Below are 22,954 nucleotides of genomic sequence, written 5' to 3'. Positions count from 1 at the left end.
TTTTTTTTTTTTAGTTAATTAATAGTTTAATACATTAAAATAAAATATTCTTATTGAGCAAAATTGTTTGTTAATATGGCTAATCCTAATATTTGATATTGAACTTTTCAAAAAATAAATTATACAATATATTCCAGAGATGTTACCTAATTAAACTAGTTTAGACCCCAAATCTACTGAATTACGAACACAAGAAAAGTCTCCCACAACTTGTAAATTTAAGTTTGTGAATCCATTTCAGTTGCAGAAGGATTGTGGGGGTGAAATTAAGACTCTAGGGTTTAGCAAATCATGAATGGTCTTGTTGAGGAGAATTATGCTCATCCAAAATGTGCTCACATACATCCAAGTATCAAACCCAAAAATGGAAAAAGCAAGATATGAAATTTTATAAAAATAATAAAAAAGTTGAAAAGATGATTTTCTTTAATTTACAATCTATTGGGGAATGACTTCAAAATACCATAATGTTTGAAGGGAAGTGCACACATAAATATTGAAATATGTGATCAAAATCATATAAACCTTCAGGGAATCACCAAGCGGCCCTTAGCGTACTTGTCGTAATTCTCTTCATTATTCATTAAGCCAGTGAGACGTGAACGATAAAAAGTTCCCTTAATCTTTCTATACTCTTTCCACCATGTCATGAAGCTACTCCCAGGTAAGAAAATCTCAGAAGATACTGCATAATTTTTCATCAAACCGTATACATAGTTTTCAAACTCAATCAATTTGTTTGTTTCTTTCTCTATATCATTTGATTCTCCGCTTCTCAGCAATTTGCATGAAATGAGAGCCTCCTCAACATGTGCCCAAAAGCAAGAATCCTCTGTCAGACTTGACGCCACATTCTGTTTCTTCAATTCATTTGGACCACTTGAAGGTTTCTCCGCTTCTTTCACTTTCAGCAATTGCTCCAATATTATGTAATGTTTTGACCTTCCTTGATTTATGTAGTCTTGTTTGCCTGCCTTGTAGTAATCAGCTATGTCCAGTGGTTCAATCATCCTTCGGTAATTTGTTCCCCCAAAGAGTGAACGGGTACGAAGGGAGGCACCTACTGTCTGAGGCCTTTTCTCTGCTTGATCAACCATTTCTTCCCAGTAACATGTGAGGCCTCTCATATACTCTACCAACTTAATATCACTCCTATCGTTTCCGTTCTTGTATCTATCATAGTATCCAACTCTTTCGTCTTTAGACACCTTCTTATACTGTTCTAGATAAGCCATTAATACTTTTTTTTCATTCAACCCCCTGGTGGGATCAAAAGCCTTCTCCTTTAAAATTGCCATAATTTTTTCCCGTCTTTCTATCTTTGCAATGATATCAGCGTTCTGTGGTTGCTGCAATAACTTGTAAAAATGAGTTGGGCCATAAGGGGAGTTTTGAAAGACCACAAGGACAATGACAAAGACTTCGAATTGTAGTAATTTTTACCCATGTAAGAAATATTAGAGGCTTTGGTTAGTTGTTAATACTTAATTGGTAAGCATTTCATTCATTACATTATTCTATTTCGTGTACTGTCTAGGTGTAACGTATATATACCATACAAATGACATAGCTCAAATAAGCATTCTAATTATATACGATCCAAAAAGAGTTGTAACTGAGTTACCTGTGATTGCACCAGTCCAATTGCTACTAGTTGTGTAATAATGCCTGCCCGTAATGGTGTTGTAGTCCAATCAATTAAGGACTCATCATCTGTAGTATCCTTGCAAATTACCTTACGGTTGAGATCCTTCACAAATGTTCCATAGGACTCAAAAACTTTATTAGGATCTTGATCTTTAGGAGTTCCTGAATTGGTTGCCGTCAACAACTCCAAAATGGTTTGATGGTCCTCAAAACAAGAACAACCCAGCTTTGAATAGAAGAGAAATGTGCCAGAAGGCTGGTAACCATTAATTAAAACTCTGGGAATTGGATCCTGGTCGGAAACTACATGCAAAAAGCGAGAGTTCCATGCTGCATATTTCGATATGGCTTCTTGCAGATTCTCATCACCAATAAGGGGCGAACCAAAAGTGATGCAAAAAGGGCCTTTGTTTTTTGAAAAATTGAATTTTTCTAGCAGTGATAAGGTGAACAGAGTGGCAACAGATCCTCCCAAAGAGTTTCCGGTGATAATTAATGGTTTGAAATTGTCCATCTGCATTATAATATGAATCTTACAGTGTTAATAACTAGTCTTGTCACATTCTCAAAGTTCAATAAAAATTACATAACAGATTGTACACGTTGTTAAATGTTATTATGCATGCCATGGTAACTATGAATGTCAAAACTAATGTATTCGAAATATATAGCTTCAGCTCAGTGATACATTATCTAAACCTAATATTACTACCAAATTAAGTTTGCATAAATTAATATTAAAATCTTCATACTAATAAGAAAAGCAACTTTTGAAATTAATCTTACAATAGCAAGTGGGGAGCTGCTTGGAATGGTAGACAATTGTAGTAAAGATTTTACTCCTTCGAACCATATTGTACGAAAACTTACAATCTGACTAACATGTGAAAATAAGCTTGGAGACATGTCTTTTACCTTATTTGATTTGTTTCATTTGACCTAATCTAACAAATGCTCCAACTAAACTATAATCTGGATATGATTCCCACAAAAAGAAAAACCCCTAATTTGATTTACAATGTCAACCTGATTTACTATAGAATCTATTAGAATAAAGACAGCATAATACAATATAAAAGAGATAACAAGCATCTTGCAAATAGAATAAATGTAAATATAAATTAGATTATAATGTCAAAAGTCATATGTAAAGTCAAAGAATATACTATTCAATAATAATTAATCATTCTCTACGGTTGACACCATCAGCAAGAACGGAGAGGTGAATTGATTTACAGTGTCAAAAGCCATGAGTATACTGAGTCAAGAATGACACCAATGACATGGAGGAAAGAGAATCAGAGAGAGAGAGAGAGATATGAAAGAAACCCATTAGACAATGAACAAATCAAAGTAAGACTACCGACCAATTCAATCAAAATGAACAAAACTTACGATTTCAACGAACTGAGTTAAGCACAAATATCATAATTTAATAAAATAAAATAAAACACACAAGTATAAAAATAAAACAATCTTGAAATTGAGAATGCTAGAAGTAGAAAGCTTATGACATTGGAATTCTCTCTAGAACATATATGTAAACGATTATACTCTAACTTGTTGACCTTTAAAAATCAAACTTTTTAAAAAGACAAAGTTAATTTAGGAGGATTGATAAAAGGCACAAGTTCCTAAAATTATCCTTTTTAATTTAAAAACATATAGTACAAAACAAAAGGACAAAAATCAGTATGCTATCCTATCAAGAAAAAAAAAATCGGTATGTTGGAACATGCTATAAATTATAAGAGAGTAGGCAGATAAAATTTAAGTAGAAATATATATATATATATATATATATATATATATATATATATATATATATATATATATAAGAGATAATTACGCTATGTTATTAACTTCATAACTTGAACACTTTTTTCCTAGACTCTCATAGTTCAAATCTTGCTCTTCCTAAACTCTCAAGCACTTTTTGCATGAAAATATGTCAATTTAACTTCAAGGTCCTTGACAATAAGGGAAATAGTTTTAAATATTGTATCATGATATTTCAAAATATCTTGGAATGGATAATGAAAAATGATATCAATATATATCTTAAAATTGCATCAGAAATACCAACAAAAACAATTCAAATGCAAAAAGACCCCATTGGTTGGGTTTAGGAGCTATCAATTTTGTATTATTTTGATTTTTAATTAGAAGTTTGAAAATTATCCAAATTAAGCCCTCTATTTGATTTCTGTTAACTATAATTAATAAAAAACAAGGTTATATAGTGTGCACATGACCACATAACACATCAATAATACAAAATTGGTCCCCCCCCCCCCCCCCGACTTAACATCAATAATACAAATTGGTCCCCCCCCCCCCCCCCCGACTTAACATCAATAATACAAATTGGTCCCACCCCCCCCCCCCCCCCCCCGACTTAATTAATAATCAAATATCAATCAATCCTCATGAAAAAATAAAAATTGTGGTTGACATCTCAAATATTCACAAGATATTATTTTTGTCATAACGATTATCACTTATCTGACATCAGGATATTTTTAAAATTCAAACGTTGATAATAATTATTAATTAATAACAATACTATGACAAATGAGTACTACCAACTATCAACAACTCTGTTTCTGAAACAAATGAATAACAAAAGTAGCTTGCATCAATTTATAAAGATATTTTTGGCAATGATATATTGTTCAGGCAGTTGGTTACTTACGACCTACGGTTGAATTAGAGACGTAACTGCTTGATCTTTTATAAGTGCTATGACCAAAACTAAAAATTTATAATTAAAAAAAAAAAAAAATTCTTCAGAGTATAGATAGGTACCTCAAATTTCGGGAGCACACCAAAAATGGATTTAAAAAGCTGAAATGCAGGCTCGTTAATGGAGAAACTTGGGTCCTTGGTTTTGGGAGACAGGAAATCAAAGCAAGAAAAAGACCCCTTAAAAGTTGAAGATGAAACTAAATTTCCTCCTCCAACACCCTGAACAGAGTCTTTGCTACTAGAGGGCCAAGTGAAAAACGCTATAATGGTATAGTTTGGTAGCTCATAAACTTTGAATCTCACGAAGGAAGATGGTCCTTCATTCTGACTGACTTCTGTGTATAGACTCCAAATTGCAGTCCATGCATCGTGCAAGATATCAAGGGTCACCACAAAGTTTGCCAACTCTAAACCACTGCTGTACCTGCCAACAAGAATCACAGGAAAAATTAGCTAATAAATGATGATGCATCAAATTTCTTGGTCAAGAAACAAAGTTGAAAGGAAGAGGGAAAGACAACAAAGACAAACAAATAAGGAAAGAAGAAATGATTTGCGTTACAATTGAGTTTTGCTCATCCTCTCGATCGATCTAGTGCTTTGTTAGATCTGCTTTAGGAAAAGATCAGCCACAGGACTAGTTGTGCAACACTCTTTGCTAGTTATAAAAATGATGAGAATCAAAGCCAATCTTAATACATGGTCTCAAGAGAGAAACTTCGTAGGAAAGAAGTAAAAAGCATCACAAGACTCCAAGTCAATGTCTATATTCTACCTTTCGAATATATTTTTATTCATACGTTCGTCATCATTCTCCAACTTGCTCTGGCCCATTACCCTTTATTTCTTTCGGCTTTTAATTTAACAATGATATATTAAGAATTTAACATAACACGAGATTTTTTTTCCATAAGTCTTAAGGAAAAACTTCAAATTAAAAATATAAATATATATTTCTCTCTTTTTCACATCTTCCTTGAACCCTACCTCTGCCTTGTCCGGTACAAGAGTCAAGAGCTAGCTCTCAATCTTAGAAATTTAGAACAAATTTAGAACTGGTGAACTAGAAAGTTCTTAAAGTAGTTACTTTACATATATATATATATATATATATATGCCAATTTTCATTTCAATCAGATGCTATTTACCTTTGATCTATAAACTCATCTTTTATACATTATTTTAAACGACAAAAATTTAAATTTTAACAATTGATTGATGATATAGCTATTAATCTTTGATCACTTCGAAATTTTACAAGCATAAAAAATATACAAAGATAATGTAATCTAATGATGGATTTATCAATATTCACATCCAATTAAAAAATATTGAGTGGTGTAACTCTATTTAGAGTTACACCAGGTATAATTTAAATTCAATTCTCGTGCGTGTATATATATATATATATATATATATATATATATATATATATATATATGAAAGTAGTGACTTTGATTGTGTAGAAAAGCTGAAAACGCCAGGAGAGTTGGTGATTGCTTAGAAAAGCAGGGACTAGTTGATGTTGGATATGTTTAAAAATTTTAAGACCCTTTTCCAAGAAGCCCAACTGAATGTTTAACTAGCCCAAGCCCATGATATAGGAAGTCAGCCAGCACGTGGAGATTTAGCAGAAACAAATCCCTAAAATCATCTATTCACTTCTATAAACTTCTGATCTGCGTAGCTCCGGTGTCAAAGGGATGAAATTCCTCAAATCACTCCTTTGTTGGTAGAATTTCCTAAGTCTACAATCCTTTTCTTTCCTTATTCACTTCTGCAAAATTCATTACCTCCAACATTCAAAAAACTACTCGCTGCAATTGGGGAATCCTCTATGGAAAGTAAATCGCAAATGGAGCCAGTCAATTGCCTAAGTGCAGTTAATTCTTATACTCGCTCTCCTATATAATACTGTTCCAATAAGGATCAAAACAACCACTCTGATATTTTATACTCTTACTATTATATTTGAAATTTTCTCTTGAGACGAGTTGGAAACTCTATTTGTGAGTGCACACTAACAAAGTTGTCATTGTATTATAGAGAGTGACCGCCTAAGAACAGTTGATTTAGTTCGATGCCTCGGCAATAATTTCTTGTTAAATCTGAATTTTATGTGCTTGTACTCTTGTTGATTTTATTAAGTTGATCTTAGCATATTCTAGTTTTATTATATTGTCATATTACTGATATTGCTTTGTAAGAGCACTTGCAGCAGTGGATAAATAGCTATATAGCTATTTTAGCTCCACCAAAACATCAAAAAGAAGACGCATGAAATTTAAATCTATATTTTTTTAAATTATTCTTCTGATCTGCACATCTATAGATAGATGTGCACTGTTCATGAGAGCTAAAAAAAATTAATTTTTTATTTTGTGTTCACATTACCTTTTTTATTGTGGTGTTTTTATTGTAGTGAGATGTATTATTTTATTGTGGTAGATATATTATTTTATTGTGATGTTTATATTATTTTATTGTGTTGAAAGCTAAAATAGATCCACTGCTGCAGCATGTGTGTAGGTAAAATAGATAAAGTAACTTTTAGTGGAGCTAAATTGCTAAATTTTTAGCTTCACTGCTGTGGATGCTCTAACTCTGTTAATCAATTTGAGCAATCTTCCAAATTATATTTTCAACAGTTGAAAACGAAATAACAATTGACCAAGACCCCAACCGAAAGCTAAGTAGAATTTCAATTTCTTCTGTCTTTTTCCTTTTATGTGGCATGAAACCCACTTGAGTTGAGATGTCCGATTCTTTTTTTTTAGAAAAGCCAACTTTATGGCAACTTCGTCACTTTCACCCGCCACTGGCACCTCACATAATTTCCACCATTTTTCTTTCGAGATAGTGATAGTGTGATATTCCTAGGAATGGCAATGAGTCCTTGCCCCCGCCCCACTTCAGCTTTGGGACGGTTTTTTTTTTTTTTTTTTCTGCCCCATTCTAACAGGTATATGTGGGGTACCCATCTTGCCCCACTCAATTTTCTTTTATATATATATATAATTTATTAAAAGCTTACTTTGAGTATATTAAATTAAAACTCATAAAACATTAAAAAAAATTCTAACATAATAAAACATTCTCAAAGCATAAAAATATGACAGTTAAAGTAATAATAAATACAAAAACAATTCAAATGTAGAAATACAAAAAAAAATAAAAAATCAAATCAAATCAAATGTAGAAATACAACAATTAAAAAAAATATGAACAATTTTAAAGTAAAATTAAAACATAAAATTATAAATTTAATAATACAATATAAAAAAAATCATAAATTTAAAGTTAGAATGCTAAAATATATGTCTTATAAAGTACCTATAAATTTTTTTAATTATTTAAATATAAACGGGACAGGCACAGGGGAAAATGTTAACCCTCATCCCCGCTTTATTTGTTATGTGGGGTAGGTAAAACCCGTCCACTAAGGACGGGTGAGGCGGATACCCACATGTGTTGGTTTAAATTGTTATCCCACATATACCTTTTTTTTACCCAATGTCTTTAACAAAAAAAAAAAAACAAAAAAAAAAAAACATTTGAACAAAAGCAAGTTATTTACCAAACTATTAAGGCGGGGGGGGGGGGGGGGGGGGTTTAAGCTCAAGGGTCAAAGTGGGTAATAATGGGGCCGAGGGATGCGGACCCGAGGATGAAGGCTACTCAGAAAGGTGTTGAGAGAAATCCAGTAATAAATGGGTAAGCAAGAAAGTCTTTGGTTTGAGGATAGTCACCCTATGGGCTCCGCATTGATTACTTTGCACCTAGCTTCCTCGTTGTATTAAATGGTGAGCAACAATTTTATCAGCTGCATTGATGTGGAGGTAACTTGAACAGTGCAAATCACAACTAGTCAGTTTCTTTCCACCACCTTCTACAAGCAGTGGAAGTAAACAAGTGTCAAAGGAAGACAATGGTTAGGTGGGAGATGGATGGTTGAGATTCAAGTGAGAAATGAGTATAGATAGGGATGAAAGAGGCTAGAGAAAGGGGAGAGAGAAAAAAAAAAAAAAACATAGTCAGAATAAAGAGATGAACAGTACCATTTGAATGTAATTTATGCCTCCTTGGGAAGGCTTGTATGAAAGGGTTTCTTCTCTTTTTCTTAATTATTCAATCCTTGGGATAGAGCTGTTTGTTGTTGTTATGTTCCCTCTCTACAAATTCTTTGTTTTGGGCCTTGAATGAGTTAATCCAACCACTGTTCCAAGTAGGTCTTAACACCAACCATAAATTTATGTCCTTACAACTACTATAAGATATAAGGCTATAAATGAGTCGAACCAAATATTAAAAGTTCAGACTTGTTCATTTAATTTTATTTCGAACATAAGTTGAGCTCGACTCATCATCAAACAAGATTACACGTCCAAGTTTAGTTCATTTACTTGCTGTAAATTCAAGATTGTTCACGAACTACTTGATTAACTTATTATTTTTCTATATATAGTAAAACCATGACTAACATGTCTTATTTCTCCATAAATTTTTTATTTTTTTTACAACAAATGGATGGTTTATGTTATGAATAAACTAAAAACAATTGACAAACTTATATAACCCAATTATAAATCCATATAAATATATTTTCAGAAAAGTATACATATAAATATATAGTATTATATATAGTTAATTTGAGTCATAATGTTTACAAGCTTGTTTATGAATACATTATTATGTTTAAGCTTGACTTGTTTAATAATCAAGTCTAAAGTTGGGCTTAAGCTTGGTTTGTTTAATAAATAAACAATATAAACAGATTTTTTCTCGAGCGAAGCTCTATTTGTTCATAAATAGCTTGATTCATTATAGTGCTAATAAGATATTTCTTAGACATACACCTAATAGAAATCTCTCTTATTGGAGGGGGCAAAAAAGTATAAAGAAGAACATAGTGTTAACCAGCTCACAAGGCTTGTTATCATACTAATTTGGCTTTTGTAAAACTCAACGTTTTGCTATTTTTACTGTTATTTTTTTTAATAAATACAATAAAATTTTAATCTATGACATTTACTTTATGATAATTATCCTTTATTATTAGGCCAAGATTCCAGTTATTTTTTTGTATAAGCGGGTTCAAATTCTAAATTTTTATGCAACAATAAAAAACTTTACCAATTCAACTATCTATAACTTACTTTTTTTTACCATTTAATAAAAAGAAATTCAGATAATGATATATAAAGAATTCAACTCAAGACATTTTCTTTTTCCCTTTCACTTTTTCTTTTATCCCCATAACCAAAACCTTGTAACGAAAATATAATTTTTCCTATTTTTTCTACATCCTCCCCCGATCTAACTATATCACAAATTGCATTATATAAACCCTACCATTAATGTATCAATTGAACTGCTCCTTTCACTCTCAAAATCCTATTTTTGACTTTTGTTGGAAAATGTAGAAATATTAGTAAATCATGAACGGTCTTGTTGGGGAGAATTATGCTCACTATTTCAATGGTATAGTGTGGCCTTTCCTTGCTGAGAGGGAAGAATAAACAAAGCCAACTATTCCTTTGATAATGATGACTAAAACTGTTTTCATCTACTCACATCCAAGTATCGAACCCCAAAAATAGCAAAAGAAAGACTGAAAATTTTATTATACAAAAATTTAAAAAGTTGAAAAGATGATGTCCTTAATTTAAAATTTATTGGGTAATGACTTCGAAATACCACACATGTTTGAAGGGAAGCACACACATAGATATTGAAATATGCAAATCTCTGTCATACAAAACTTTAAGGAAACTCTAGGGAGCCATTAGCATATGCCTCGTAATTTTTGTCATTCCTCAGTAAGTTAGTGAGACTAGAGCTATAAGAAGTTCCCGTAATCTCTCTATACTCTCCCCACCATTTCATGAAGCTGCTCCCAGGTAAGAAAATCTCGGAAGATACTGCATAATTTTTCATCGAATCAAATACATACTTTTCAAACTCAATCAGTTTTTTCTTTGCAGAGTCTTTCTCCTCATCACTTGATTCTCCGCTACTCAGCAATTTGCATGAAATTAGAGCCTCCTCAACATGTGCCCAAAAGCAAGAATCCTCTGTCAGACTTGACGCCACATTCTGTTTCTTCAATTCATTTGGACCACTTGAAGGTTTCCCCGTTTCTTTTAGCAATTGCTCCAATATTATGTAATGTTTTGACCTTCCTTGATTTTTGTAGTCTTGTTTGCCTGCCTTGTAGTAATCAGCTATGTCCAGTGGTTCAATCATCCTTCTGTAATTTGTTCCCCCAAAGAGTGAACGGGTACGAAGGGAGGCACCTACTGTCTGAGGCCTTTTCTCTGCTTGATCAATCATATCTTCCCAGTAACATGTGAGGCCTCTCATATACCCTACCACATTAATATCACTCCTATCGATTCCGTTCTTGTATCTATCATAGTATCCAACTCCTTCATCTTTAGACAACTTCTTATAGTGTTCCAGATAAGCCATATTTATTTTTATTTCATTCAACCCCCTGGTGGGATCAAAAGCCTGCTTGTTTAAAATTGCCATCGCTTTTTCCCGTCTTGCTGTGTTCGCAATGATAATGTTGATATCAATGTTCTGCAGTGGCTGCAATAACTTTTAAAAATGAGTTGGGCTAGAAGGGAAGTTTGAAAGATCACAAGGACAAAGACAAAGACTTCAAAATGTAGTCATTTTTACCCATGTAAGAAACATTAGAGGCTTTGGTTAGTTCTTAATACTTAATCGGTAATGATTTCATTCATTACATTATTCTATTTCGTGTGTTGTCTAAGTGTAACGTATATGTACCATTCAAATGAAAGAGCTCAAATAAGCACTCTAATTATATACGATTCAAAAAGAATTGTACGTCATTGAGTTACCTGTGATCGCACCAGTCCAATTGCTGCTAGTTTTGTAATAATGCCTGCCTGTAATGGTTGTGTTGTCCAATCAATTAACGACTCATGATCGGTAGTATCCTTGCAAAGTACCTTCCGATTGAGATGCTCCACAAATGTTCCATAGGACTCAAAAACCTTATTAGGATCTTGATTTTCAGGACATCCTGAATAGGCTGCCATCAACAACTCCAAAATGGTTTGGGGGTCTTCAAAACAAGAACAACCCAGCTCCGAACACAAGAGAAATATGCCGAAAGGCTTGTAACCATTAATCAAAAGTCTAGGAACTGGATCCTGATCAGAAACCACATGTAAAAAGCAAGAGTTCCATGTTGGATAGTTTGATATGGCTTCTTGCAGGCCGTCATCACCAACGAGGGGTGAGCCAAAAGTGATGCAAAGTGGGCGGCGTTTGGTGGTTGAAATTTTGAAATTTTCAAACAGCGATAAGGTGAAAAGAGTGGCAACAGATCCTCCCAGAGAGTTTCCGGTAATAATTAATGGTTTGGAATTGTCAATCTGCATTATGATATGAATCTTACAATGTTTATAACTGGCCAAGTCACATTCTCATAGTTCAATAATAGAAAAATATTTGGCATATTGTACACATTGTTAAATGTTATAATGCCAACTATGAATATTGGTCACTAACCCGTACTGGAAATATATACATACAATTATGCCAAAATTAATAAAATTAACTTCCTAATGAATTCAAAATCTATGAAGTTTAAAAATTTATAACTTCAGCTCAATTATACATTATCTAAAACTAGTATTATTATCGAATTTACTTTGCATAGATCAATATTAACATCTTCATACTAATAAGTGCAACTTTTGAAATTAATTTGTCAATAGCAAGTGGAGAGTGCTCTTAGGCAAGAGTATAAATTGCTTAACCTGTTAGGAGTAAATGTTCCTAGATTACTTGGCAACTGGTTCTAATGGGTGGAATCGGTTGTCCGAAAGTTTTAGTAGTTAAAAAGTGAGTCCAAAAAGGACTCATCTTTATAAAGACTACCTTCCATATTGCAGGAAAACTTACAATCTGACCAAGATGTGAAAATAAGAAAATAACGTTATGTTCTAATTTGATTATTTAGAGATATACGTCTTTTAAGGTTTTATTTTATTTGATTTGTTCCATTTTCCCTAGTCTAATAAACGCTTCAACTAAATATAATTTTTTTTTAAAATAAAATAAAAACTCCAACTAAACCAATTGGGATATGTAAAATTGTAAGATCAAACAAGTAACAAGTTTCTCAAACCCATAATATATCATATACACTATATTAAAGTGGAAACTCAATCAAGTTAAAATATCTGCCTTTTCAAAAAAAAAGTTAAAACTTCAAATATCTGGACTCCAATTTTGTGCCAAATATCTTTTCAAATTTTCCAATAATTTGATGCCAAGTGTCATTCTATTGTTTAATAATTTAATGTCAAGTGTCATTAGATATTAATCAATGTACTCTAATTTCTTGCAGAATTTTCCTCAAAAAAAAAATCTTGCAAAATGTCTTTTTTAATTTTGTGTCAATTATATATAAATGGAAATTCATGTATATAATTCTTAGAAAATATAAAAAGACTCTCTCTCCCTCTCTCTTTATATATATCCATATATATAACAATCATTCTGAACAGTTAACAGCACCAACATGCATGGAAGGAAGAGATAAACTGATTTACAAAATAAAGGTCAAGAGTTTAAATACACAGTTAAGATATTTGATAGTAATTGGCATCATCATCAACCATTGACAGCACTAACATGGAAGAGTGACATATGTAATAATGATAACGATAAGCCTATAAAAAATTAAAATGGAAATCTTTCTATTACATAAAAAGGATAAGTTTCATAAAAATAAAAAAAACATCATATGAGGCTAGGTGCATAATTATGGCTCATCTAGAGTGTCATTATAGTCACGCTCAAGTAAAAGATGTCAACTCAAGTCCACCAACCCTTTTTTTTTCCTTAAAAAAAATAGTAAGTTTCTAACATTATAATCTTTAATTTATATTCATACAAAATAAAAGGGTCAAAAGTTAGTGTTTTGGAACAGGACAATACTAGACAGAATATTTTTTTAGAATAGATTTCATAAATGTATAAGTGTTAAGTTATCATTGATTCTTACTAGGACCACCACTAACACCAATTTTTTTGTCTACCTTTTAAAACTTGTAACATCAATAATTATGAAAAAAGATTGTGATAAAATGGTAATAGTGCTGTGAACATAACTTTTTTATTTTCACAATAAATTTTGCAATTGTTGAGTTAGTCAACTGTGAGTAATGAAAAAAAAAAAATGAGTTTATGAATTTTAAATGTGTCTACCACTTGCAATAGAAACACTCAACAATTATAGAATTTGTTGGAAAAGAATATGTGACTGTAGTCTAGATGCATCGTTTGGAGCATCTTAGAGCAATTGCAGCAGGAGCTAAATAGCTATGTAGCTATTTTAGCTCCACTCAAACACAAAAAATCCTCCTGCAACAGTGGAGGTAAAGCAAAAAAATTTAACTAAAGTGCTACAGTACTCATGTATCAATACATGAGCACTGTAGCTTAGAGCTAAAAAAAAAAAAAAAATTATTCACCTTTCCAATTAAATTGTGGTTAAATATTTTATGGGTAGTGGGATATATTATTTTATTGTAGTAGATATATTATTTTTATTGTGATAGTTATATTATTTTATTGTGTTAAAAGCTAAAATAGATCAACTGCTGCAGCATGTTTTGTAAAATGAGTAGGTAAAATAAATAAAGTAACTTTTTGTGGAGTTAAATTGCTAAAATTTTAGCTCCACTGGTATGGATGCTCTAATGTGTTGATGTCAATATCTAAAGTGATATCAACATCTTGAAAATTGAGCTGAGAATACGAACAGAAATATGTGAAAGGTTGCAAAAATGATTTGTTTATTTAATTTTTTTAAAAGACTAAAATATATTAGGTTTACGGATCAATACATCGGAAAATACCAGAAATTTAAAAAAAAACTATAATAATCAAATATCATTTTTTTTTTGTTTTAATATAATGATGTCTCAACACGAGTTATTATTTTTGGCATACCAATTCAACCAGATATCATTTCAAGGATAGATATTTAATTTAAATCCTTGATAGTAATAATAATAATAGTAACTGTTCATGACAAATAAGTACTGATCTAGCAACTCATGCACATAAGTCAAAAAACTAGCTTGTAAAAGTATAACGAGGGAGCTTCTGCTAGACTTCTATATATAAAAGTTCAAGAGGAAACTCGATCAGATTTCATCCAACTTTTGATCTGGGATTTGGCCCCCCAAGTTTTGGTAATGTTATCTTGGCAGAGGCATCCCAAGCAATTGTTGCTTGTGTGGTTTAAAAGTCTTTTATTCAGAAGAAGAAGAAGAAAAAAAAAAAGATCAGATTTAGTCCAAATAGTAATTCAATCAAATGTTGAACATTGAGCTAGATCAAATCATTGAGGCCAGCAAGTTCAAGTTTCTCGACAAGAAGACAGATGGGTCGACCTTAAAGCTTACAACTGCTATCTATGACCCAAAAAAAAAAATTTTAAAAAATTCAGGGTATATATATATAGGTACCTTTGATTTCAAGAAAGGGAGCACACCAAAAATGGAGCTAAAAAGATGAAATGCAGGTTTGTTGATGGAGAAATTTGGGTTGGCTTTGGTGCACAGGAAATTGAAGAGAGGAAAAGAATCCTTAAGAGTTGATGATGTAACAAAATCTCCTCCTCCATTTCCCTGAACATAGTCTTTGCTATTAGCAGGCCAAGTGAAAAAAGCAATGACGGTATAGTTTGGTAGCTCAAAAACTTTGAATTTCACTGAGGAAGATGGTCCTTCATTTTGACTGGTTTCTTTGCATAGCTCCGTAATTGCAGTCCATGCATGTTGTAGGATATCATTGTTCACCACAAACTTCGCCAACTCTAATCCACTGCTAAAGCTGCCATCATGAATTAATCATAGGAAAAATTAGCAAAGAAATGATGATGCTTTAAACTTTAGTATTGAATTTATTGGTCAAGTAACAAACTTGAAATGAAGAGAGAGTGAAGAAAAACAAACACAAACAACTAAAGAAAAAAAGAAAAAGAAACGATTTGGCTCTTTTTTTTTTTATTTACACTTACTACTGAGTTTGGGTCATCCTCTCTAGCTTTAGATTTGCTTAGTAAGTAGAGCAAACAGAGTCTTACATATATAAGAATAAAGCATTGAATGGTTCTACTCATCAGGTATAGAAATTTCCAGGAAGCTTCGCAAGACGACAAATCAATGACCGCGTAGGTTTACTTGACTTGCTTTTTTTTTTTTTTTTTGAGAATCAACTTGACTTGCTTTGCTTTAACCCAATGTCATTTTCTATATTATCTTTCAAATAAATGAGCTACCAAATACTATAAGCATCGAATTGGAGTAACTATTTGAAAGAAAGATTCTTTTGTTTCACACCATCACTCACAGTCATGAGCTGCGATTCACTCTTTGTAAATCCTCCACAAAGACAAGACAAAAGAAGGACGGTGCCTAGACTTTTCCTAGAAAAAAAAAATTCCATTATGCTCTCTGCGTCTAAAGAAAGAAAAAAAAAAAAAATATATATATATATATATATATATATAAATTACATTATAAACACAAAAAATTTCACAATACAGTCAGGCAGCTCAATAGGTGATGCAATTGATGCAATCGTCTAAGGCCCCATATAAAAGAAGGCCTCCACTTATAAAAAAAGAAATTATATATATTATATTTATCTATATATCTTAATTAAAAAAAATTAAGCATTTTTATTGGTCAATAAAATGCATTAAAAAGACCCCATTGTATTCTAAAATGAAGAAGATTAAAAAGGAAAAAAAAACAAAAACAAAAACAAAAATAATCAAACTTCAACTAACAAATTAAATTTTAGGAGACAAATTTATTAACTCATTCTTGAAATATGCTAAATCAAAATTAATATCAAACAAATATATTAATAATACAATGTAATTGTCTTGAAATATGCTAAAATAGAGAGTATAAATCTCAAAAACAAAAGAAAAACATTTTTGTCTCTCTATCTCTCTATCTCTCTGCCTCTCCATCTATATTCTTACCTTTCTTTTCTTCATCTTCATCTTGATTCTTGATCTTTTTCTATAAACTCAGTTGCCTTCCATTCACAGCAAATTCAAAATAAAAGGGAAAGCGTCTACCAGAGGTAGGGTTGTCTAGACCCGCCCATCACCCGACAACCTGGCCAAACCGCACGACGCCGACCCAATTCCGACCCAAACCGAAGGTCCAGTCGGTCGGCGGCGGGTTACCGTTCTCAAAAACCGACGAAGGCGGGTCGAGTGGTTGGTTTGCATCTCCGAAACCCGAGCAACCCGAACCCGACCGAAGCTATAAAAAAATCCTCCCAAATCCTACAAAAACAAGCCAGATCTCGACCAAATACGGCTAGATCTGGTGGGATTTAGCTAGATCCAGCCAAATTTCAACAATTTCTAGTGAAAAATAAATAAATAAATAAATAAAATCCAGTTTCCGGCAATGTTTTCCAAGTTCCAGCAATATTTTTCTAGTTCTCGGCAAGTTTTTTGAAGTTTCTGGCGGGATTTTCTAGTTTCCAGTGAAAATTCCAGATTTCGGCAACGATTTTTTTGCAGATTTCAACTCCTTTTTTTATTCTGGCAACCGATCTGACCTGACCAAGTTTCATTATCACCCGAAACCAAATCGACCAATTTTTCCGGCGGTCGGTTTCGGGTTACTCCGCCCTCCACCCATTGCCAACGAATCGAGTCCGAGTTGAGTCGAAAACTAACCCGACCCGACCGGTGAATAGTCCTAACTAGAGATAACCTTCAAAGAGACTCTCTGTCTTTTCGAAAACGAAGAGTCAAGTTCTTCTATTTATTTAACTTAAATTTTATATATTTTTTAGTTTGTTTTACTGCACAATTATTTGATGGGAGTCCCATCATGGGACACGTTTGATAGGACACATTTTTTGCTTTAAAACTTAGCCATAGGATGGTTTCTTAAAAAAAAAAAAAACCTTAGCCATAGGATGAAACTTCATAGGAGTACAGGCTGCACTGCAGGTTGCACTGCACAGGCGCACAGGCTGCACAGTGCGCAACTGTGCAGTGTAGCCCACAATTACAGCTTATAAGACAACACGACTCAATTTTTTTTTTTTAACTGAACACGATTTCTCACTTTTTCTATTATTACAAATTATTAATTAGATTTGATGCATACTATATTTATTCATTTGTATTATAATGACACTAATTTATTAAATTATATATTTAATTTAATTTAATTTGTGCAGATTATAAATATTTACTAGAAAATATTTACCCGAATATGAAAAACTTAAAAAAAGAGAAAATTTGAAAAACAAATTGAATCTAAAAAAGATCTATGGATAAAAATGCCTTATTTAAAATTTTAGCATAAAGCTTTCAAAGTTGTTGGGGCCGGCTCTAAATACAGTGTTATTGGGTGTAGCATCTAACAACTCTTTTTTTTTTTTTTAATTTTTAAGTTGATAATTATTTACTGAATTATATTTATCTTATATATATTGGGTCCGTTTGGATACAGCTTATTGCTGAAAACTGAAAACTGAAAACTGAAAACACTGTACCAAAATAATTTTTAAATGTGTGAATAGTGCCGTGGGTCCCATTTTTAATTTTAAAAAATCTGAAAAGTGAAGTTTGTGGGTCCCGTGAACAGTACGCGGGACCCACAGAGGTGCTAAAAAGTCAACAAAATCGGCTACTGTTCATGCACAGTGCATAAACAGTAACCGCTGTCCCCCCTGAATCGTGCATCAGCAGAAGAAAAAAAAAAAAAAAAAAACGCACAGACGCAGACGCAATAATTTTCATCCGTATCCAAACTCAACCATTATCGATTAAGTTGTGTATTATTTTGTGTTTGTAACATCTAGCCGACGTTTAAAAAAAAATTAAGTTGATAAATTTTAATTGGATTTTATTTATATTTATCATTGACATTTTTTACTGCGTTTTTTTTTTTTATTGATAAACTTGACATTTTTTTACATATTATTAATTACTTGTGGATTTGACTGCTGATTGATAAATTTTCATTCCTTATCCTGAGATACTGAAATTTTCACATTCTCTTTATCTTTGTATTGGATTCAGATGAGTTGAATTATAAGAGTATGTGAAATTTTTTATGGTACTTATGGTGCATGTAGAAAGGCTCGGAAGCTAATGACCATTTCTTCTAAGGTCGATGTCTTGAGGAAATTAATGCCTTTGCTTACAAGCTAGTTCCTCGACTGGACACAACACCATTCCCAAACTTGTTGAATTCTCAACTGACTAAAATGGTACTATTTAGCTATGATTGATGGATAATAAGTAATTAATGTACCTTCATTTTTATTATCTTTGCCGATCATTTACATCTTATTACTCTTTGTGAAAAAAGTTATGTTGGACTTTTCTTCTCTTTTTTCCTTTTCTTTTTTCTTTTGCTGAAAAGTTTTTTTTCCCTTTTACTTTTCTTTTCTTTTGCTGAAAAGCTAAGTTGGACTTTGTTACACTTTATTTTTTGGTATTTTTTTAGTGACTGTGATATACATGATCACCACTCGAATACAAATTCTAGTTTAATGAAATAAGCTTTCTAATAATAATAATAATAATAATAAAGCTTCTATATAGATAATTAAAAAGGTCCGTTTCTATCAATTAACTTGATTTATTTGTCTCAAAGAATCTTTGTCTCAAAGAATCTTTGTTAATACTTCTTGGTGTTTGTTAAGCATCTTTGTCTCCTTTAATCATAAGTCTTATAATCATTACCTCACTAGGTTCGTAAAATTTTCCTTTTCCAATCAATGCTCTTTTACAATATTTTAATGGGAAATGTTATTTAATGCATTTCGCAGATAATAAAGTGCATAGACTAGGCCCAGGGTGGAGGAAACATAGAAGATAGGTTATAAGTTTTTAAATTTTAATGGTAGTAGAAAAGAAGAAAGGATGAACCTTTTTTTTTTCTTTTTCTTTTTTTAGAGCCCTTCATCTTTCATTCTCCCATATTAATGAAACTTCAGAAGGAAAAAAATTATAGAGAAAATTATATTTTGAAGTAAACTTGACATTTTTACTCTTACAATTTATCAAATAAAAAATCAGATAAAAATATATTAAGAATTTAACCAAAAAAAAAATCCCTCTCAATCTTCTTTCCCCTTTTTCTTTTACCAAAACTTCAAACGAAAAAAAAAAAAAAGTCTCCTTTTCAGGAAAATGTAATTTATACAGAAATATTTCAAACTTCTTATATATTTTTTAATTGCATTTGAAGTTTCAAAATCTCACCATTGAATTGCATGTTCTTTATGTTCTTCACATGTATGTAAAATTTCATTCAAATTTGATGTTATTTACTATTCGATCAATAAACTTATTTTTTATGCATAATTTTAGGTCACAAACTTAAAATTTAAACATTTGATTGATGATCTTTGATCTTCTTGAAAATTTGCAACCATAGAGGATATAATAAGAATATGTATTTCAATGGTTAGATATTCAAAATTCATTTTCAAAGAAAAAATATAGGGAAATTTTAAAGGGCTTCTCTCCAAATTAGTTTGGAGATAAACATTGTCCTCTTTTTCACGTCTTCCCAGAACCCTACCTCTGACTTGGCCAATACAAGAGTTAGTTTTCTAGCCAATATTAGAGCATTCGCTTCAATTTGAGTAAAAATTTGTGTTTATTTTAGTATAAAAACTTACTTTTTTCTATCTTATATATTTACTTCTAATAATATATCACATCAGATTTTTTATTTTACACTATATTTCATTAAAAAATATCAAATTTTCACGATTTTTTTAATTGTTTATATTTCTTCACATACAATAACCAACATCCATTCTCATCCTTTATTCTCGAAATAAGTTTAAAAAAAATTTAAAAAAAAAACTAAATGCAAAATGAATAGTATCAATGTAAATTTACACAGTTACTTATATAACAAACTTGTAAATTTATTCAATTATCTATAGATTGTAATTAGTCATTTTTAACAAAGTTGTGTAAATTTTACGCATTTTTCTATGGACAAAACTTATGTACAATTCCTTAGGTGCAGTTCCTTATGTTTTCCTCTTAAAATTCTGTCATGTAGCTACTTAACTTAAGAAATACATTTCCATTCATAAAAAAAGCCACATGACAGAATTTAAAAGAGGAATCTAAGAAATAGTGCTTAAGTACTGTACTTAAATCCTGCTCTTTTTCTATTATATATGGATGGATATGAATACTCTTTAAAATGTAACTAGCACGTCTTGAAACTGCAGTGTCTTCTTTTTTTTTTTTTATTAAAAAATATAATATAATACAATGTCATCAATCTGGCCAACATCATGTCATCAATCATGAGACGAAAGTGCAATGATCTAGCCTTCGATGTAGGTAAATTTAGTTGAGGTGTTCTGCACGTGAGATTCTAGCATACCATACATCTGCTCAACCCATGCAATGAGATTATCAAGGCGATCGGGTGCTTGTGCACGTGATTGGGAAGAGGATTGTGCAAAGCCATTCAGGGCTGATATGAACCTGTCTATCTCTTCCTCCGTGTCCCCACCTTCTTCCTCAACATCGTCCCTCGGGATTTGAGAAATACCAACAGATGTTCCGGTGACATGGGCATTGCTTCTGGTCATAGTTTGAGCACTGATTGGATAATTCCTTGGCACCACGGAAAGACCACTTGAAATCTTCACCCTTGCTCTTGCTATAAGAGACATGATGAGACTTGGAAATGGCAAGACCATCCTCGAATTCCTCTTGATGATGTATTTGGTGAAGAGGTAGTAGATGTGACTACATATGTCGATCTCCTTGTGTGTGAAGAGATCAAGTAGGAAAATGGCTCTTAGTCTGGACAAGGTGGTCAAGTTCTTTATCGAGTAGAGGTTGTGAAGCATTATGTAGGCCAATGTCGTTATCTTAGAAATGAAAGGAATTGTGTTCAGCGCCTTCTTTTTAAGATCACCACCGAGGAATTCCGCAATGGGTACAAAAGAGTCCAATCTATCATCATAGTGGATATATGATTGTTGAGTCGATGGACGAACTTCTAGTAACTCTTAAATAGACTCCCTTGTGACAAAAAATTCTTTCCCCCTTAGTAAACAATTTATGCGATCCCCTTCCACAAAGGCATTTGCAAAGAATTCCCTTATGATCTCGGCATAGACATTACCCATTGGGTTCAACAACTTTGTTCACGTCCTTTCTTTGAACACTTCCGAAATGAAAGTGTTTTCAAGGGTCTCCATTGCTACAACCCTTTCCTTGATGATCAAGGCCATTTTGTAGTAGTCGTTGTAGGCCATGTCTGCCTCAACGCTTCGGGAATTTTTCAAGTCAGTGCGTGGAAGCTTTGTTGACTTCTTTGAGGCCATTTCTTAATGGGAGACATCTGCAAAAACAGTCATAAAACATAAAGACACAAGTACAACACAAAACAAGAACACAAACTTGATTAGTACCAAGTTAGTCCATAAATCAATCATAAATTCCTAAAAAGAACATAAACAGAATCACAAGATTATGTTATAAGTACTAAACATGTAACAAAACTTATCTAGCATGAGTGATATGCAAAATAAGTCAAGTAAGCAAGTGTATGCATCAAGTGTGCATATGGTGTGCATATGTGATGCATGATCAAGGCATGACTAAGCACATTTGGGTCAAAGTGTGTAAAACACACAACCAATGATCAAAACATGATAAACATGCATAATCATGGTAATCCCCAAAGTTTGATACTTATCGGAGTCCAAAACAACATCAAAATGTCATTTAGACATTCTATCAAACACCTAGTATGCAAAAACACAACTAACATGTAAACCAATGTATGAACATATGTAAAACTTGCCTAAATACAAGTTAAAATGCCACTTGGGGCCAACATAAACACAATCAAACAAAATGGGACAGAACCCAATCAATAAATTCAAAAGATTTTGCATGGAAATAAATTTTTCCCAACCCTTTCAAAATTATACCCAACTTAAAAAATCCTAGAATCTAAGACTTAATCTAAGGAAGTGAAGAGAAAAGAATGATGAAACATACTTTAGTGAAGACATAGAGTTGATTGAACTTGAGTTTTTTGTTAGGTTTTTGAGAGAAAAGTAGTTTAGGGTTGAGAGAGGCTCGAGGGAGGCAAAGGGTATGAGTTTGAAAAACTATCATGGTATGCCCTTTAAAAACTGAAAATACGCGATTTTTGCGAGTAAGCTTCTCGCAAAGTTACTCATGAAAATACCACTAAAGCATTGAAACTGTTTCGTGGGTAAGATTTTCTCTCAAAACAGTCGCAAAAGTTTTCGTCTAAATTTTGGTGTTTTCAATTTTTGCCATCCTCATTTTTGCAGGAAGAGCTTACACGTGAGCTTTTTGGGAAAATGCATCTGAAAGAGTTTTTTTTTTTTTTTTTTTAAAAACAAGAAATAAGCAATATGAACAAAAACTCTAAACACAAAAGTATAAAAACACTTTCAAAAACATACAAAATACTCAAAAATCTTT

At 32.1% G+C, this 22,954-nt stretch overlaps 2 protein-coding genes across 2 annotated transcripts; both read right to left on the bottom strand.

Moving 5' to 3' along the window:
* Nucleotides 1-351: 351 nt before the first annotated feature.
* LOC142614546 (senescence-associated carboxylesterase 101-like) lies at nucleotides 352-5,141 on the bottom strand. Its single transcript, XM_075787080.1, has 4 exons — nucleotides 4,958-5,141; nucleotides 4,456-4,819; nucleotides 1,625-2,161; nucleotides 352-1,349 (listed from the first exon to the last, which is right to left on the bottom strand). Exons 1-4 carry the CDS (start codon nucleotides 4,972-4,974, stop codon nucleotides 528-530), a joined length of 1,740 nt encoding a protein of 579 aa, XP_075643195.1. The 5' UTR covers nucleotides 4,975-5,141; the 3' UTR covers nucleotides 352-527.
* Nucleotides 5,142-9,992: 4,851 nt separating this feature from the next.
* On the bottom strand, nucleotides 9,993-15,568 carry LOC142614709 (senescence-associated carboxylesterase 101-like). Its single transcript, XM_075787265.1, has 4 exons — nucleotides 15,473-15,568; nucleotides 14,919-15,285; nucleotides 11,268-11,807; nucleotides 9,993-10,989 (listed from the first exon to the last, which is right to left on the bottom strand). The coding sequence occupies exons 1-4, from the start codon at nucleotides 15,487-15,489 to the stop codon at nucleotides 10,159-10,161; spliced, it is 1,755 nt and encodes a 584-aa protein (XP_075643380.1). The 5' UTR covers nucleotides 15,490-15,568; the 3' UTR covers nucleotides 9,993-10,158.
* Between the last annotated feature and the right edge of the window lie 7,386 nt (nucleotides 15,569-22,954).

The sequence above is a fragment of the Castanea sativa genome, chromosome 11 (assembly GCF_040712315.1).
Source record: "Castanea sativa cultivar Marrone di Chiusa Pesio chromosome 11, ASM4071231v1".
Classification (NCBI taxonomy): domain Eukaryota; kingdom Viridiplantae; phylum Streptophyta; class Magnoliopsida; order Fagales; family Fagaceae; genus Castanea; species Castanea sativa.
The sequence above is the reverse complement of the archived record's forward strand: the minus strand, read 5'-3'. Positions and strand labels throughout refer to the sequence as shown.

Excerpts from the sequence above, each read along its gene's own strand:
- LOC142614709 (XM_075787265.1), bottom strand. Across the intron at positions 11,808-14,918 it reads TCCCTTTCTTGAAATCAAAG|ATTGACAATTCCAAACCATT; the intron begins GTACCTATATAT and ends ATCATAATGCAG. Across the intron at positions 10,990-11,267 it reads TTGGACTGGTGCGATCACAG|CCACTGCAGAACATTGATAT; the intron begins GTAACTCAATGA and ends AAGTTATTGCAG.
- LOC142614546 (XM_075787080.1), bottom strand. Across the intron at positions 2,162-4,455 it reads GTGTGCTCCCGAAATTTGAG|ATGGACAATTTCAAACCATT; the intron begins GTACCTATCTAT and ends ATTATAATGCAG. Across the intron at positions 1,350-1,624 it reads TTGGACTGGTGCAATCACAG|CAACCACAGAACGCTGATAT; the intron begins GTAACTCAGTTA and ends AAGTTATTGCAG.